Source organism: Pipistrellus hanaki, assembly GCF_964339955.1.
Source record: "Pipistrellus hanaki genome assembly, chromosome: X".
In the NCBI taxonomy this organism is placed as follows: Eukaryota; Metazoa; Chordata; class Mammalia; order Chiroptera; family Vespertilionidae; genus Pipistrellus; species Pipistrellus hanaki.
The window spans coordinates 63,250,289-63,269,268 of NC_140524.1; the positions used below are offsets into that span (position 1 = coordinate 63,250,289).

Below are 18,980 nucleotides of genomic sequence, written 5' to 3' on the forward strand. Positions count from 1 at the left end.
GAGAACCGAAACCGGTTTGGCTTAGTGGATAGAGCGTTGGTCTGCGGACTGAAGAGTCCCGGGTTCAATTCTGGTCAAGGGCATGTACATTAGTTGTGGGCACATCTCCGGTGGGGGGTTTGCAGGAGGCAGCTGGTCGATGTTTCTAGCTCTCTATCCCTCTCCCTTCCTCTCTGTGAAAAATCAATAAAATGTATTTAAAAATAAAAATAAAATAAATAAAAAAGTGAGCAAACAAAACATTGGCTTCATGTATACATTTTCTTCTGGAATGTAAAATCTTTTTAATTAAAGTATAATTGATATACAATATAATATTAGTTTCAGGTGTATAATATAGTTAGATTTCACACTTATTCACCTTACAAAGTGATCACCACAAAAAGTCCACTAACTATATCACCATAAAAAGTTATTGTAATATTATTGATTATATTCCCTATGCTGTACTTTACATTCCGGTGACTCCTTTGTAAGTTTGTAAATATCTCTTAGTAATCCCTTCACCTTTTTGTCCATAGCCCCCACCACCCAACCCTCAGGCAACTCTCAGGTTTTTTGTATCTATGAATCTGTTTTATTTGTTCATTTGTTTAGTTCTGTAGATCCCACACAAAAGTTAAATGATATAGTATTTGTTTTTCTCTGACTTATTTCACTTAGCATAATATCCTCTAGGTCTATCCATGTTGTCACAAGTGGCAAGATTTCATTCCTTTTCATGACTGAGTAAATATTCCAGTGTGTTTAAGTTGTATGTTTGTGTGTATACACATATATATTAACTTCTTCTTTATCCATTCATCTACTGATGAATACCTAGGTTTCTTCCATATTTTGGCTATTGGAAATAATATTTATCTTTCCTAGTGAGATTTTTTTTTTTTCTTTCATTGATTTCCTTACTAGCGGCCCAGTGTTTGAGATTTGTGCACAGGGGGCAGTCCTTCAGCCTGGCCTGCGCCCTCTTGCAGTCCAGGATCCCTTGGGGGATGTCCTTCTGCAGCAGCGGAGGCAGGAGAGGCTCCTGCCACCAGCCACCACCGCTGGGCTCGCCTGTGGGAGCGCACTGACCACCAGGGGGCAGCTCCTTCATCAAGCATCTGCCCTCTGGTGGTCAGTGCACATAATAGCGACCAGTTGTTCTGCTGTTCATTCGATTTTCATATTATGCTTTTATTATATAGACTTTCTAGTTTGGGCTTTCTTTTCCAATTAAATAATTCCTTTTAATATTTCCTGTAATGCCAATTTAGTGGCAATGAACTCCTTTAGCTTTTGCTTGTTTGGGAAAAATTTCATCTTTCCTTCAATTGTGAATGATAACCTTGCTGGATAGAGTATTCTTGGTTGTAGGTTTTGTCCTTTCATCCTGTTGAATACATTGTGCCACTCCCTTCTGGCCTGCAAACTTTCTGTTGAAAGTTACCTGATAGTCTTATGGGCATTTCTTTGAAAGTAACTTGTTATATTTCTCTTGCTACTTTTAAAATTCTCTCTTTAACGTTTAATAATGTAATTGTAATGTGTCTTGGTGTGGGTCTCCTTGTGTTCATCTTGTTTAGACTTTCCATGCTTCCTGGACTTGTAAATCTATTTCTTCCACCAGGGAGGGGAAGTGTTCTGTCATTGTATCTTCAAATGGATTTTCAATATCTTGCTCACTCTCTCTTCTCCTTCTGACACCTCCATGATACAAATATTATATGTTTTAAGTTGTCCCTGAGGCTCCATACACTATATTCATATTTTTTCTTTTTTTTCCTTTTTGTTCTTCTGATTGTGTGTGTGTATGTGTGTGTGTGTGTGCATATTGTTTCCTCATAATCTAAGTTGCTGATTTGATTCTCTGCATCCTCTATACTATTGTTGATTCCCTATAAATTATTCTTTATTTCAGTTAGTGTATCCTTCATTTTTGACTGATGTTTTTTCATGTCTTTGAAATTCTCACTGAGAACCTTTAAATTCTCACTAAATCGCTGAAGCTCTCATTAAGTTCTTGAGCATCCTTATAACAGTTGTTTTTGAACTCTGTATCTAGTAGTTTCCTTGATTCCATTTCATTAAATTATTTTTCTATAAATTTCTTTTGTTCTTTCATTTGTGACATGTTTCTTTGTCTCTGAATTTTTGCTGCTTCCCTGTGTTTTTTTCTATGTATTAGAGTTGCTATGTCTCCGGTATTTGGTAGAGTGGCCTTGTGTAATAGGTGTCCTATAGGGCCCAATGGCTCAGCCTTCCCAGTCACCTGAGCTGGGCAGTCTAAGTGCGCCCCTGTGTGGGCTGTGTGCACTGTCTTGTTATAGTTGAGCCTTGATTGCTGTTGGCATCAATGGAAGGAATTGACCTCCAGACCAATTGGCAGTGAGGACCAGCTGTGACTACAGAAAAAGAGCTTCTGTGCAGGAAATACCCTTATTGGGCAGGACTTGCTTCAGTGGGGCTTTGGTGCTCACTAAGTCTGCCCCATGAGTATGTCACTTGTGGATGTGTAGATTTATAATCTGGAGTGATCTGAAGCTGTCCACCAGGTGCACTGGCTCTGGGGCTTCCTAAAGGTTCAAAGTCAGCCACTGCCTGTGCTCTGCACAAGCCACAAAGTGATCTGCAAATGGTTGCTACCTGTGTTGGGCTTAGAGGTGCCCAGGAGAGTTCAAACTGTGAACCAAGGCAGGCTTCTGTGGTGCTGAGCCTAGGACTGTTTATCAAGTGATATGGGACATGCTGAGTCCAGCTGCTACTTGTTTGAGAGATTTTAGGAGAGTATGAAACCTGAACCAGGACTGGCCATTCATATGGAAAAGCCACTGCAAACACCTTGGATAGGGCAGCAAATTGAGTGAAGCAGGGTCTCAGGGAATCATCAGGGCAGGGCAAACAGTGTGAGGCAGATTGATGGAGAATTAGATATGGTGTTTGCCACTCAGCTATGTGGTGGAGAAAGTTTCAGCATAGAAACAATGACCTCTGCAAGAACTTTTGCCAGAGAAAGTTGCCCTTGAGTTCTTGCCTTGATAGCAGACAATTTAGTTCCTCCCCATATGTCCCTGGATCCTTTCAAGCTGCTGCCTAAGCGCTGGAGCTCAGAGTGAGTGAGTCCATGTGCTAGTCCTTTAAGAGGAACTGTCCTGGTCTCTAGCAACCTCTGTGTCACTCAGCCACAGTCCCTGCTGGATTTTGTAGCCAGAAATTACAGGGACTTCTTTTTCCAGCACTGGAACCCTGGGCTGAGGGTCTGGTGTGCGGCTGGGATATCCACAGCCAAGATATCCCTCCCAATTAAAAAAACACCACACATGGATGTCAGACCAGCCCAGTCCAGCCTCCACCCCTCCTACCAGTATCAATGTGCTTTCAGCTTTAATTCTTTAGTTGCAGGTCTTTCATTCAGCCAGATTTCAGGTGGTTCTGAATGATGGCTCTTCTGTATTTTAGTTGAAATTTTGATGTGGTTGTGGGAGGATGCAAGTACCACATTTACCTACCCCACTAGGTGTAGCAGATCAGGAGCCATTTGAAAGGGTGCTAGACTGGGTGGGTTCTCAGGAACAGACCAAGGAGGGGTGAACTGTGTTAGCAAGCTTAATGGAGAAATAGTTCCTGCCAGTGTCTGACCAACTAGGTTAAAGAAAGGGGAGAAACTGTCACCCACCAGCAACTCTGACTCAGGAGAAAGTTCTGACAGATCAGTGTATCTCCAGTACATACCCTAAAATTAGTCTCAGTGTATCACCTTTACTTATGACCTAAGTTCTTTTCAAACTTCTGCCTCTGTGCCAGGACTCAGAAAGAGCACAACCTGGATTTCCTACAGCCCTTCGGCTCTCCAAGACATAAGCCCCTAGATTTTTCAAAGCCAGTTGTTATGGTGGTTTCTCTTTCTAGTGCTGTTCCCAACCTAGGGCTTGGACCACTCACTCTTCTAGGACAACCTCCACTGTTGTGATACTCCTCCCATTTGTGAGTCACCATATGGAGAATGGAAGGTAGATAGATTATGACTAGACTTAGACTGTACCCCATCTACTCATTTCAATGTGTCTTTTTCTTTATATCCGTAGTTGTAGAAAATCTTTTCTGCTAGTCTTCAGGCCATTGTCATAGATAGCTGTTCTATTGTGATGAGGTAAGCTTAGGATCTTCCTACTCCACCATCCTGAACTCAAAGCCAGGAGCCTGGCTCTTGAATGCCAATTTAGCTTGTCTGTGAAATGTCATTCCTTGTTGTTGATACACTGGCCCCAAACAAATGTGTCTCTGGATGGGATCACCAACTGACCATGTTTTCAATGGTTCCTCTACCCTGAGGTGGCAGCAGAGGGCAGCACCATCATAACAAACAGGACACCTTAGCAAGTGTAGCTGAATTTTCCTCATAGGTTAAGATATCATTGGTGGTGGGGGAAGCTATGCTGCCATAAAGAAGAAGGAATTCTCATCATTTGCAGCAACCTGGATGGAATTGGAGAGCATCATGCTGAGTGAAATAAGCCAATCAACGAAAGAGAAACACCACATGACCTCACACATCGGTGGATGATAAAGATCTTTATAAACTGATGAACCAAGAGACAGATATAGAGAAAGTAAAGCAACAGGCAGACTGTCAAATTACAGTGGGGAGGGTAGGGATATCAGGGGGAGATAATAGATCAACCGAAGGACTTGTATAAATGCATATAAGTACAACCAATGGACATAAAACTATGGGGAGGGAGGGGATGTGTGGGAGGGAGGGAGGGGGGCAATAAAAAAAAAATCAAGAAAATATGTAAAAAATAAATAAATAAATAAATAAATAAATTAAAAAAAAAAAAAAAAAAAAAAAAAATGTTCTTAGACTTGTCATTTCACCTTTTAGGGCATTAGTCTACAAATGCTATGCTTACCATTGCTTCATCTAAAAGTTGGGGAAATGCTACTGTGAGTGGGAGCTTAGAAAAAAGAATCAGGCCAGAGCAGAATGCTTTCTTTGGTCCCTCCAATCTCTTCTTACTGAGCCTCTAGTCCCATAGTAAAAGGGGGTCAAAACTGTCCCCTCCTCAGAGGAGCTCCAAGCTCATGATCTAGGAACACTTGAAAGCACAACTGCAAGCCTCAATAAAACTAAAAAATGGAAAAGGCACAAAAAAGATAGCCTAATTTAATAAGTTCATCAGATATCACTTTTAAGAGATGAGCATAGAGCAGGTGGAAGCTACAGCAGCACAAAGTCTAGCCTTAGGGGCCAGGCATGAAAGTAAATTTAAGGCAGTGCTACTGGGAAGTGGGGTATACTCAGACCCATGCTCTGACTTCAGGCACACTTAACAGTCTGTCAGTGTTTTAAGGAAAAGTGTTCTTCTCTGTGCTGCAGAGGACCTTCTGTTCCACACTCATGGAAGGGACCCATATCATGGTTAAGACCCAGCACACTTTCTGATTTAGCTCTACCCAGGGGGTCATCAGTGAAAAATTAGAGGAGAAAAGGAGAAAAGGAAGCAGGCTGGGTAGAGAGGCAGAGCTTATGGTCCAGCATTCACTATATGCCAGGTGCCATTCTAAACATTCTATTAATTGACTCTGAAATGTTCACAAGAAACTTATAAGATAAGCACTATTATTATTCCCATTTTTCAGATGAGGAAACTGAAGCACAGATAAGTTAGGCAACTTGCCTAAGACCAGACAGCTAGTAAGTGGCCGATTCAGGATTTAAATAACAGTTGTCTGGCTCCAGAGTTAATGTTCTTAAATATTATGCTACTAGAGGCCCGTTGCAGGAAGATTCCTGCAAGAATAAGGCTTCCTGCAACCTGAGCAAAGCAGAGAAGTGAGCGAAGCCCGCGAAGGTGGGCTTCCCTGCCTGCCACCGCTGCTGCTACCACTGCCCAGTGCTTTCCCTCCCGCCACCCCACACTTTCCCTCCCACTGCTGCCGCTGCCCCTTTTCCACTTTCCTTCCCTCTTCCTTCTACACTGTCTTCAGTCTTCACTCTGTACCTGCATATGCAAATTAACCACCATCGTTGTTGGGTTAATTTGCATACTCACTCTGATTGGCTGGAGGGTGTAGTGGACTGATGGTCAATTTGCATGTTTCTCTTTTATTAGTGTAGACATTGCCTCTACCTCTTTTTCTACTTTTCATTTAAAGATAGCTGACAACTCTAAGCAAGGATAAATATTTCACCTTCTATATATAATCTTGCTCACACACAAGACTTCAGAGTGGACCCAGGAGGAGAGGCTCTTAAGTTGTGAAAATTCTTTCCCCAAAGCAGAGCAATGGGACATAAGTCATGAGTCCAGAACATGTGGGGGCAGTGGTAAGTCATATAAATACTGTTTCTATTGGGGGTGGGAGATTTAGTGGAAATCTCCTTTTAAAAATGCAAAATTAAAAGTTAGGCAGTTGCTGAGTACAATAAGACATGGAAGAAATTATCAAACTTGGACCAAAAAGGTCCCTTTCTTCCTCTTCCCTGAGGGAAGTATAAGGAGTTGTGAATGGCAGGAGGCAAGTTTTGGGCAAAAGGCAAAACACAATGAATTAATGTCAGAAGTCTCTGGTCATAGAGAGTCTATGGTTCTAAAGGAAATTGAATGAATGCCCTTCCTTATCTTTACCATTAACATGCCAAGTGGCAAGACAGGGCATACAAGCAGTCAAAGGCCCAATGATAACATACTGCCTCCTGAACAGAGTTCCCATCTGGGCCTGACTCTCACATATAAATGCTTTAAAAAATTGAAAAGCTTTTGTTTTGTTTTACAATAGTTAAGGCAAGTCTGTCTTGCTTTCTTTAGGCAGTTTCACTGTAACCTCCTTTAAATTATAATTGACAAAATCTCAGCTCCTTAAGTAGGGGAAGGAGAGAGCAGAATTAGGCCCATTTCCAGACCCAAAGGGGCTAGCTCTACCCTGACCCTGTCCATACCTCTGCTTCTGTTCTCTGTTCCCTTCTCTGCCACTCTCCTCCTAACTATTCAGTTATTCAGCTGGCTAGGTAACTTCCAAAGCATTCTGAGTGTCCTATTTTGTAAAATAAACTTATTTCTTTAAACTTATTTTATATTTTAGAAGAGAGGAAGCATTCCTTCCTTGAAATCTTTATCCATAACACACATATCATCCTTGCAGGAAGCAGCATGGTACTATAGAGTCAGATCTTGATTCAAATCCTAACTCTTGCCTTGACTTTCCTCTGTAAAAAGGTAAATTTTTTTACTTCATAAGGTTCTTGGAGAAATTGAAGCAATAATATGTAATATACCTACCATAAAGCCTTGTACACAGAGGTTATTAAACATATACTAACCAGAGGCCTGGTGCACAAAATCATGCATTTGTGGGGGGAGGGTCTCTCAGCCTGGCCTGTGCCCTCTCACAGTCCGGGAGCCCCATGATCGATCACACCAAAGAGGTAGGCCCTGTCCACCTGCTGCAGCCTGCCGGTCAGTAGTCTGGGCCTCCCTCTTTGGGGTGATCGTGGAGCCCCCCAATTGATCAATCACCCAGCCAGCTAGTGGCCTGGACCTCCCTCTGTAGGGTGATCATGGGGCGATGAAAGGGCCCCTAACCAATCACATCACACCTGCCTTGGCTGGCCTGGCACCAGTGGGTGCCATAGAATGTTTGTCCAGAAGGTCGTCCAGAAGGTTGTCTGGATGGTCCTTCTGCTGTTTGGTTGATTTGCATATTACGCTTTTACAATATTATTATGGATGCCCTTTTTACACAAGAGGTCAAAAGTCACTTAGACTTACCTAGAAACCCCAGAGCCTTATTACTCAGATGGGTTACTTAGTCTATGTGTTATTTATCTCTCAAAACAAAATAATGGTAGTAGGAGTGAAGGAAAAGGCTCTATACCTCCTAGAGAAGTTGAAGGATTTAGAAAGAAACACAGCTTGAAACATCTCCCCTGTGTACACCCCTCCAGCATGTGGTTGGGGGGGGGGGCACAAAGCTAAAGGAGAAGTTCTTTTGGTACTTGAGAGAAAGAAAAGTGGTGCCACTTTTAAGATGGCTTCTCAGTTCTTTCCCTACATACAATGGGTCAGAGCTCAATGGAGGCATCCGGAAGCAATGTGGGGAAAGGAAAATTTTATTTGAATCTGTATACAACAGTTAGGGAAGGGCGTTTGTCACTTTGTTCCTTATCCTTCAAGCCACATGAAAAGCAACAACAGGAAGTCAGGGCATCAGAGACAAAAGCATCTAAAGAACCAACAAATGCAAACACTTAACAAGTGAGAACACTTTATTAAAGAACAAGTACATTTCTGGGGGTGGAGAACAAAGGAGCAAGTTACAGCACAGTATCTCAAGTTTGCCTTCCATTATAATATCAATCCACACCGAGTAACCCTTTTAAAAACACTCCTCCATTCAGTTCACATATATAGGAGAGTCAGTGAGTGAGCACATGACAAGACTGACAGGTATTTCTTCTCCGGTAAGACTTCTTTCACAAAATGACTATATAGAGGCACTTGGAAGAATAAAAAGGTCAGTTTGGAACAGTAAGTTTTAGAAAATGAACCTTTGCTCATTAAAATCCTTCTTAGAAAGGTGTCAAAATATCACTCTCATGTTACATCTAGGTCAAGATTAGGAAACAATAGAAAAAATAAGATCTGAAACCATTTCAAGAAAGAAATCAGAATACATTATCTCCAAGCACTAACAGTGCCCAACCGGAGAAACACTGGACCAGTTTACACAGTACTTTGCTATTCTGGTGGACAAAATGGTATGTAGATCATATTCTGTGTGGTAATACATTGTGAACACAAACACTAAGAAAGATGTGGTACATGTTGAAAATGAAGATTTTATAATTGCCTTTCATTAGAGAAATGAGTTAGTATAATTGCCTTTCATTAGAGAAATGAGCTCTCCAACAACTACTGTAACAGTTTAAATGCAAAGAATTCAACACAGGCTGGAAGACACTTCAGCCTCAGTCACTCTGGTCCTCTGGAGCCACCAAGAACTATTTGCTGTGCATACCCATGACTTGGTCTAAAGGCTATTATTTAATTAAAGTGCTCTTTTAAAAGCAGCCCCATTATAAGGTATAGTGAAGGTGTCTAGAACCAGAAGGAATTGAATAAATTTTCTTACCATTTTACAAAAACCATTAGACTCAAGAAAGGTGGAAACTGCTTAAAAACAAGAGGAGTTAAAAGCAAAGTTCTAGAAATTTGTCAAGGTAGAAAAGGCATTAAAAGCATAAATTAGAGAGGAAGGAGAGGACCTACTCACCTTTCTACCATCTTCTCCTGTCTTTAGTAACCCAACCCTGCTTCCCAGATCCTTGGCCTCAGACCAGGAACACATTTAAACATATATTGTTACTAATGCCAGAGGCAGCCAGGGCTTCCTAGGGAAGTAGGAACAAGAACAATAAGACAGGATAAAAAAGTTATTTTAAAATATTTTAGAAGTTAATTAAAACTCAGAAAGATATAAAAGAATGGACTTTGCAAGTGTAGTAGCTTATGTACAAATAAAACCATTTTGAAGAGACCCTTATTCTTGAACCTGTTTTCAAAAGAGGAGCAAGTCTGCAACACTCTAGCATAGTGAGCTTTATAGAAATACATATTTGTACACACATAGACATAATACACATATTAAATTATAAATCTTTACTCTTGGTTTCTTCACTTCCTCTGACTTTCTCTGGCCAACTCACAAACCAGCTTCTGGGCCATCGAGGAACGAAGTTGCAGAGTCCCTTCTGCCCAAGATCCTGGGTACTGTCGCATCTTCTGCCACAAGCTCACTTCTTCCCCAGTCGAGTCCATCCAGTCCACCACTTCCCCATTACTGATCCCTGAAAAGAAATACCAGAGGAAGGTGAACAGGAACCCCGCCCCTTAGCTCACCAGAAAAGATGGGTTTACAACAAGTATAGCCAGCCACCCAATAAAAGACTGTGCTATGAAGATGAACTAATAGGGACAGCAGTCTTCTCTAGGAAGTATTCCCTGATGATTCTGCACAGCTATTCCCGAGACTCTGTCAAGAGGCTTCTGATTAGTGAAATAGTACTCCAACTGGGACACCAATAGTTAGAGACCTCTTATTCTGAGGCTGGTGTGGAGCTCTGATGTCTGAGAACTGACCTCATGCTAGAGCTATTGCCCTTCTGCTATTGCTAACTTGACTTAAATGTTCTGTGTGGTGTTATGTGTGAATATCTTTTTTCTCTAGCTGTAAACTCCAGGCCTGAAATTAGGATTGTATGTGGCCTCATTACTATTCTCTTGTACATTCATTCAATAAACATTTCTTGAGTGCCGACTATTTGCCAGTACTCTTCTAGTATCTGGGGAATATAGTGGCGAGGAAAGCAGAAAACGTCCTATCTATCGGTGGCTTACATTTGAATAGGAAAGTCAGAAAATATCCAGTAAATCAACAAGAGTAATTCAGATAATGAGCTAAATGTCATGAAGTTAGTAAACAAGGTGATTTGTAGTGCGTAGAGCAGGGCATCCTTTAGATGGAGTGGTCTGAGGGGCCTCTATGAAAAGGAGACATTTGAGTCAAGATCTGAAGGATAGGAAGGAGCCAGCCTTTCCAAACAGGGAGAACACTAATTGCTGAGGTTATAAAATGGGAATAAGCTTGATATATTTGGAGAGCAGAAAGAAAGTCATTGTGGTTGGAGCATAGTGAGTAAGCAGAAGAGATACAGAGATGGGTCATAAAGAAACAGAGAAGGTCTAGATCATATGGGGCCTGTAGGCATGCTCAGAACTTTGTTCTAAGTGTAATAGGAAGCCACTGAAGGGTTTTAAGCAGGGAGCTGACATGAACTGGCTTATATATGTAAAAACATCATCCTAGATGTTTTGTGTTAAATACTTTGTATGAGTTAATATATAATTACTATTTAAGGCCACAGGAATGCAGAGACTATAGAGAAAAGAAAAAGATCTAAGACTATGCCTTAAGAAACACCAACATTTAGAGTTTGTGTATAGAATGAGGAAACTACAAAGAAAATTGAGAAGGTGAGCAGTGAGTTAAAAGAGAATCAGGAGTAGAATATCTTCATTAAAAGCTAAGTATTTAAAGAAAGGAGAAATGATCAGCTATGTTAAATAGCACTTAAAATTCTAGTAAGAGTAAAGCAAAACTTTGACAGAAGCAATTGCTCAGTGGAGTGGTGGGACAGATGTCAGCTTACAGTGGATTGAAGACTAAAGAAGAGGTGAGGGAGTGGAGATAATTATTTTTAATAAGTTAAAAGGGAGTTGTAGGATTAAGGGAAGGTTTATGTTTTTCAAAGTCAGAAATACCAGAGCATATCTGTTTTCACCTCCAGTAGGGAGGCAGAGAGAATGAAACTGATCAGTCAGGAGAGATAGGAGATTCCAGAAGTGAGGTTATTGAGAGATGAGGATATAATTCAAACATTTGGAAAGAGATTGGCCTTTGCTAGAAAGGACCCTTCTTTCATTATGACAGAAAGGAAGATGGAAATTATAGGTACAGATATAAGTAGGTTTTCAGATTTTTTTATTTATTTTTTTATTTTTTGTGGGAAGATGATGGATGGTGTTCCTGCCAATCAGGGTCACATTTATCTGTATACATAAGAAAGAGTACATGAACTGTATTCCTCTAGGCTTGCACATAGTAGGTACTCAATAAATATTGGTTGAATATTAACTCAAAGAAAAGAAGACAACTCCTGTCATAAAGAATCTTTGTAGAGAGGAAGTTAGTTATATTGGGAGCGAAGTGTATAAAAGGCTTTTAAAAAATTGAGGAAGGGGAGAAGCTCTCACCTGTGCCAACACCCAGCCTGACCCCTCCCAGGAAGTCATTGCTGGCGAGGGGCTCCCGGTCCCACACAGTCAGTTCCAGACACATGTGTTGTAGATCTTCCAGCTTCACACCATTGTAGACAAATGTATGGTTGTAGTGGGGATTCAGGGTCTTCTTCATCACAGGAGTTTTACGCTTACTGGTCTTGTTCCTCATGGGAAGGAGGTATCTGGCAGAGGGCGGGGAATAATCAACAACCTACTCAAGTTTGGCAATATGTATTTAAATTCTCCTTTCCACTACCATAGACCTAGCTCAGGGATATGTACTAACTCTCAGATCCTAATATAAATATTCCTGCCTTGGAATCTGAAGCAGAGTTCCTACTACCCCCACTAGATCATTCATTTGATTCAATTCCTTCAACCTGGAGAGAAAAATTAATATGTTATTCTATTTAAAATATTATATTAAATTAAAAATGGTTTTTTAAATATTTGGTTACATTTCTTTTGGGCGAGGTTCTCTTTAAATAAAACCAATGTTAGTAACTATAGGTATAACCGAACATAATTTACTTGAGAACTTAATTCAGGGGGTGATCTATAATTTGGGGAAAACTAGCATTGCTTAAATATTGTAGGGAACAAAGTAATGAGTCCCCAAATCTTAACTGTCAGGGGACAGATGTTTTTTATTATTATTAAGGATTAATTAAGAATATAAGTCTGTAACAAAGTAAAAGCCAAACATATCTGTCTCCACCCTCCTCTTTGGCAATCAGCACTACAATCCAGTCCAAACTGAGCTTAGACCAGTGCAAATGTGGTTGTTTTGCAGTAAATTTCAGGAAAAAATGTTGGTTGCTGGAGGTGGTAGAACACGAAAGTATAATATCCACAGAGAAAGGTTAAACTGGGCTTCTCCCTTAGCTCTCTTATCCTAAAACTGGTTAATTTAATGCTGGTCTAAGGACTCACCCCTTGACAAAGCTGTCTGAAGTCCCTCCTGATTTGGCAGCCGTCAGGTTCTTGGCTTCTTTGATCCATACCTGGAGCTCTCCCCCTTCCCCACCTTTACCTGTAAGGGATGTCAGCCATAGCAAATAAGTGAGCCCCTACAACTCCAGATTTCTCTTGAGCTTTATCTACATAGCATTTCCTTCCCTTGCTCCTGAAGGCAGCAAGTTCTATAATTGGACTTCACCTGGCCTGGATTCTCAGTACCTAGCAGAGTTCCTGACAGTAAGCAATAAATGCTCAATTAAGAAAAACAATAGTAATAAATGCTTATAGAAAACTTGCTATGTGTCAGATTCTATATTAAGCATTTAATTATTAAAACAACCCTATTATGTATAAAATAGGGTTATAGATGAGAAAATTGAGCCTTAGAGAAATAAAGTTGCCTAACATTAATTGAATGGTTAAAAAAGAGGACTCCTCCACTATGTTCTTGATCCTACTCCCACTTCACAGGATTCATCAGGCATCATCAATCTCAACCCCCATCTCCCATTTTTAATATCTGTTTTCCCACTAGTCCCTTCTCTTTAATCTAAATATCTGCTAATCTCATCTCTCCTTTTAAAAATATATTTAAAAAAGAAAAATGCCTTTTAATCTTGTCTCATGTTCAGGCTATTATCTATGTCTTTCCTTTCTTTTGCCATCAATTATCCTGAAAAAAAAGGAGTCCACACTCAGTACCTCTACTTCTTTGCCTCATTCACTCTGCCCAGTTCCTAGTGAAATCTGGTTTCTGCTTTAACCTCCATAAGCCATGTCTTCTCAATCCTCATTGGGTCTGACCTCCCAGTAGTATTTCAGTACTGTTGACAAATTCCACTCCCAAGAGAAACCAAAATGGCGGCATAAGGTAAACAACTAGACTGCTGCCTCGCACAACAATTTAAAAACTGCAACTAGAAGACAAAGCAGACATCTAGAACCACCAGAAAGCTGGCTGAGTGGAAAATCTACAACTAGAAGGAAAGAGAAAAGGACACTGAGACCCAGAGGAGCTGTGGAGGACAGAGGCGAGGAGACCCGCGCATGCAGAAAGGGTGGGCGGCTGAATACGCAGCTGGCTTACTTGAGGTGCTCGGAGAGGGCGGACAGCAAGCACGTATCTAGCTTTCTCGTTCAGGGGGAAACAAAACCTCCCAACTGCACTGAACTCCAATTCCGGGTGAAACTTTGAATACCCAGACTCATTCAGGGAGAAATTGGACTGTCTGGCAGCGGGTGAAACTCGAGAGCAACCTTCTCACAGAGGTGCTTGCAGTCATTGCCACGGGACACTGAGACACAGGGGCCTCTTAGGGTGGGGCTGATGGGAAACCAAGGCTGTCTGCTCCACCCTGAGACTCCACCCCTCCATGCTGAGCACAGAAGCTCTCCCAGCAGAGACACAGCTGATCCTCACTGCCAATTGGCCTGAAGGTCAACTCTCCCCAGTGATACTAACAACAATCTAGACTTAACTACAACAAAAATTTACACACAGCCCACAAAGGGGCACACCAAGAGTGTCCACCTCAGGTAACTGGGGAGGCTGAGCCACTGGGCCCTGCTAAGACACCTAGAACACAAAGCCACTCCATCAATTCAAGGAAGCAGCTAAAATGGGGAGGCAAAAAGGCAGGTCACAAATGAAGGAAAGCAAACAATTGGATATAGAGTTCAAAACCATGGTTATAAGGTTTTTCAAGAATTTCCTAGAAAAGGCCGATAAATTCAATGAGACCCTTGAGAATATGAAAAAGGATCAACTAGAAATTAAGCATACACTGACTGAAATAAAAAAATATACAGAGACCTAAAAGCAGACTAGAGGATCCCAAGAATCAAGTCAAAGATTTGGAATATAAAGATGAAGAAAACACTCCTCAAGAAAAAGCAAAAAGCAAAAAGAATAAAAAAAATATGAAGATAGTGTAAGGAGCCTCTGGGACAACTTCAAGTGTACCAACATCAGAATTATGGGGGTCCCAGAAGAAGAGAGAAAGTAAGATACTGAAAACCTATTTGAAGAAATAGTGACTGAAAATTTCCCCCACCTGGCGAAAGAGACTTACAAGTCCAGGAAGTGCACAGAACCCCAAACAAAAGGAATCCAAAGAGGAACACACCAAGACACATCATAATTAAAATGCCAAGAGCAAAAGACAAAGAGAGAATATTAAAAGCAGAAAGAGAAAAAACAGTTATCAATAGTTACCTACAAGGGAGCACCCATATGATTGTCAGCTGATTTCTCAACAGAACCTATGTAGGCCAGAAGGAAGTGGCAAAAAATATTCAAAGTGATGAATAGCAAGGACCTACAACCAAAATTACTCTACCTAGCAAAGTTATCATTCAGAATTGAAGGTCAGATAAAAAGCTTCACAGATAAGAAAAAGCTAAATGAGTTCATCACCACCAAACCAGAATTATATGAAATGCTGAAAGGTATTCTTGAAGAAGAAGAAGAAGAAGAAGAAGAAGAAGAAGAAGAAGGAGGAGGAGGAGGAGGAGGAGGAGGAGGAGGAGGAGGAGGAGGAGGAGGAGGAGGAGGAGGAGGAGGAGGAGGAGGGGGAGGAGGGGGAGGGGGAGGAGGAGGAGGAGGGAAAGATTAAGATAAAAATAATGAACAACAAATACATATCTATCAACAAGTGAATCTAAAAATCAAGTGAACAAAAAAATCTGATGAACAGAATAATTTGGTAAATATAATAGAATCAGGGACATAAAAAGGGAGTGGACTGATAATTCTCAGGGGAAAAGGGGAATGAGGGGTGCAGGAAGAGACTGGACAAAAAGCGTACACCTATGGGTAAGGATATTGTGGGAGAGGTAAGGGCAAAGGGTGGGGTAGGAACATGGTGGAGGGGAGCTATGGGGGAAAAAAGAGAAACAATTGTAATAATCTGAACAATAAAGATTTATTAAATTTAAAATAGTAAAAAAAATAGTAAAAAAAAAAAATCTCACTCCCTTCTTCAAGCTCTATCCTAGCATTGCTTTCTCCTGATAACCCCCTATTTCACTGGCTTTTCTTTCTCTCTTCAACTTTTGTGATGGTGACCTTTTCCAAAGCTCTATCCTTGCCTCTCTTCTCTAGTCATTTTGCTCAAACTCCTTGGATATGTCATTGATTCCCCACATCCTATAGTTAGAGTTTGATGTAGGTATCTTTTTAAAGAACTTTGTGTTTCTATTGCCAATAGATAAATTTCAACTCCTTACTATTAGGTTCAAAGCCCTTTTCAGTGGGGCTATAGCCCCAGCAACAATTTCAGCCCCACTCCCATATTTATATTCTTAATTCTAGTCCCACTGAAAAAAAAGACTTCACTCCTTCACACTCACATACTCCCCACATTTACCATGATCATGCTATTTTCACTTCTGGAAATGTCCTTCTCACCCCATCTTCTTCCTTTTCTGCCTGATAAAGTCTTAAGTCCAGTTTCATCATTACTTTCTCTTTAAAGCTCTCCCAAATTTAACCAGAAAGAATTATCAATCCGCATCTATATTCTTTTTGCATATGACTTCCTTGCAAATACCATGTCTTATTCATCTACATATCCATAGTCACTAGCACAGTGCCTGGTATGTTGATTCACTCTTCCTCTGTCTTCAACTTCCTGTCCCTTGTTCTTTAATACATCTTACAACCATCCTTTCTAAGCCCCAAGGTTTCTGTTCTGTGCTGCCCTCTTAGTAGCTTGCCACAGCTGGACCAAGGCCAAGTTAGTTTAATAACCTAAAAAATTAAATGCCAACCCTGAGGTATTCCCTTCTGGTTAAAAAATGAAGAAAAGACTTACTTAGTTAAGTAAAGGAATTTTCCCTAGAAGATGATCCAGGGCTCAACTCAATGTGGTCTCTCCAACAGTGCTAGCTACCTCATACAGATCCTTTACAGAACATAAGGGCTAAACCCAAGGCCCCAAAGAAAACTCACTCTTTTTCCGGTCACCTCCAACAGGGAGTTTGGAGGCTGGGATGTATTTCAATGAAACCACCAACTCGCCTTTGTGTGATGGCAAGCCAGTCAGGGACTCAGCACTGATCTGAAACACAGGGAAACCCAAGGTCAAGCTGGGATTTTCAGGAGTTGTTGGGATCTCTTTCTGAGGAGATTATAAAATTATTCCTCCAAACAGCTTCACAGCATGAGGTTCCTTCTCCTTATGAATATAATCCAGGGTCCTTAGGCCATGGCAGTCACAGGTTTCTAAGGCAATTTCTTCAGAAGTAGATGCAGAAGAACCAACAAAAAGTCTTCTGCAATGCCCACTATTTTACTACTTGGTGATACACCTACTAGATTTAAAACACCCTCACAGGTCTTCCAGCAAGCTTGTCACACAGAGAACTGACACCATGATGAAGGATTCTATTACGAGTATTGTTAGTAATAGCTAAAAAAGTGGAAACAACAACACATCAATCAATATAGGAAAGGTTAAATGAGTGTTTTTAATGTCCTCATATGGCATATGGCATGCAATCATCAAAAGAATGTGGTGAATCTGTATACACTGACATGAAAAGATATCCAATATGTTAAGTTACTAAAGCAAGATGCAGAAAAGTATCCCACTTATCCTATCTAATAAAGATGGAATATGCTAATTGACCATCACACCCTCACAAATATGGTGGTGCCCACAGCCAATAAGGAGGGGATATGCTAATTGACTGTCACACCCTCAAGATGGCAGCACTCACAGCCACAAGATGGCAGTGCCCAGTCCCCTCAGCCCTGCTGGGGCAGCAGGCGAGTGGCAGGGCCAGGCCTGCCCCGAGGCGGGTCTGGCCACTCAGCACACTTGCCTCCAGAGTCCCCCAGACCTCTCAACCCCCCAGCCACCCAGGGCCAGCCTGAGGTGCAGGGAAGCCTTGGATGGTGGCTGTCCAGTCACTTAGGGCTGCCCAAGGCTCAGGTAATCATGGCCAGCCAAGGCTTGCACTGCTGACAGTTGTAGCAGCAGGGATGTGGTGGGGGCATCACCTTCCCCTAATCATCGGGTCACCTCCCACCCCTGAGGGCTCCCGGACTGTGAGAGGGGGCAGGCAAGGCTGAGGGACCCCCACTCCAGTGCATGAATTTTCATGCACTAGGCCTCTACTATTAAAATATATTCATATTTGTAAATATGTATATATGTATGTAAGAAATTATTATTATCATTATCACTTAAATAGTACTTACTCTGTGCCAGGCACTGTTATAAGTACTATAAGTATATCATTTTGTTTAATCCTCAAAATAGTCCCTATTAAATAGTTACTATTGTTCCCATTTTACAGATTATGGAACAGGGGAACAGAGAGGTTAAGTAATTTGCCCAAGTTCACACAGTAATTAGCAGAGGCAGGATTCAAATTCAGGTATTAACCACTCTATTACACTGCATAGAACCCCCCCACACACACACACACCAAAGGATACAAACAAGCTTAACACTTATTTCTTCTAAGGAAAGGAATGGAATGGTGAAAGAAAAGAGGGCTTTCACATTTTATTCTGTATATGTCTATACAGAGAATAGCATGTATCACTTGAATGATCTTCAAAGAAACATTTTCTTAAAGACAGCTTCTCATTAAAAAAAATTGAGGTCTAGATGGAACTCTGTTACAAGGTCTTGAATATGCAGCAATTTTTTATTTCAAATTTATTTATGTTATTTTTGATTAATGACTATTTCTATCACTAGAATATAATTGCCAGAAGTACAGGAATCAAGCCTGTTCATCCTAGTATACCCAACACTTAGCAAAGTTCCTGGCACATAGTACATGCTCCACAAATATTTACTGAATGAATGCAAAAGTGAATGAATGAATGCTGGATGAATAGCAAGTGGCCTTTCATCTTTGGCTGTGGGTAGGAGAACTGCTTCACTCTATTGGCTCTTTCAGCATGGTCCTGTTCTTTATGCTTTAGTATCTTAAGCATGAGCTGATGCACACTAGAAATGCCCTTTCACCTGCCTGTGTTCACCAAGGCTCCTCTAAGTGAGGTCCTTATCATTGAATGCATCAATGCCAGGAGGCATAATCCTTATAACTTTAGAAAAATGTGCCACATACCCAGAATGCACAAAATTTAGTGTATGGGTGAGAGAAAGGGGAGGTAATAATGGTTATCAGAGGGAAAGGGGGTTGCGGGGAGGACATAGAGAGTAAATGGGGTCAAAT

The 18,980-nt window shown here is 41.0% G+C and overlaps 1 protein-coding gene across 3 annotated transcripts in view; it reads right to left on the reverse strand.

Annotated features, from left to right (window-relative positions):
* Positions 1-8,230: 8,230 nt before the first annotated feature.
* SYTL4 (synaptotagmin like 4) overlaps positions 8,231-18,980 on the reverse strand; it is an 82,458-nt gene continuing 71,708 nt past the window's right edge. For 2 of the 3 annotated variants that reach the window (XM_084869598.1, XM_084869600.1), the window contains exons 14-17: positions 16,735-16,843; positions 12,756-12,855; positions 11,796-12,004; positions 8,231-9,829 (exon numbers count right to left, since the gene is read on the reverse strand). In XM_084869598.1, the coding sequence (XP_084725724.1) occupies positions 9,657-9,829; positions 11,796-12,004; positions 12,756-12,855; positions 16,735-16,843 (591 nt within the window). In that variant the 3' untranslated portion in view covers positions 8,231-9,656. The remainder of the gene's footprint in view (positions 9,830-11,795; positions 12,005-12,755; positions 12,856-16,734; positions 16,844-18,980) is intronic. The other variant, XM_084869599.1, reaches the window with a different exon arrangement.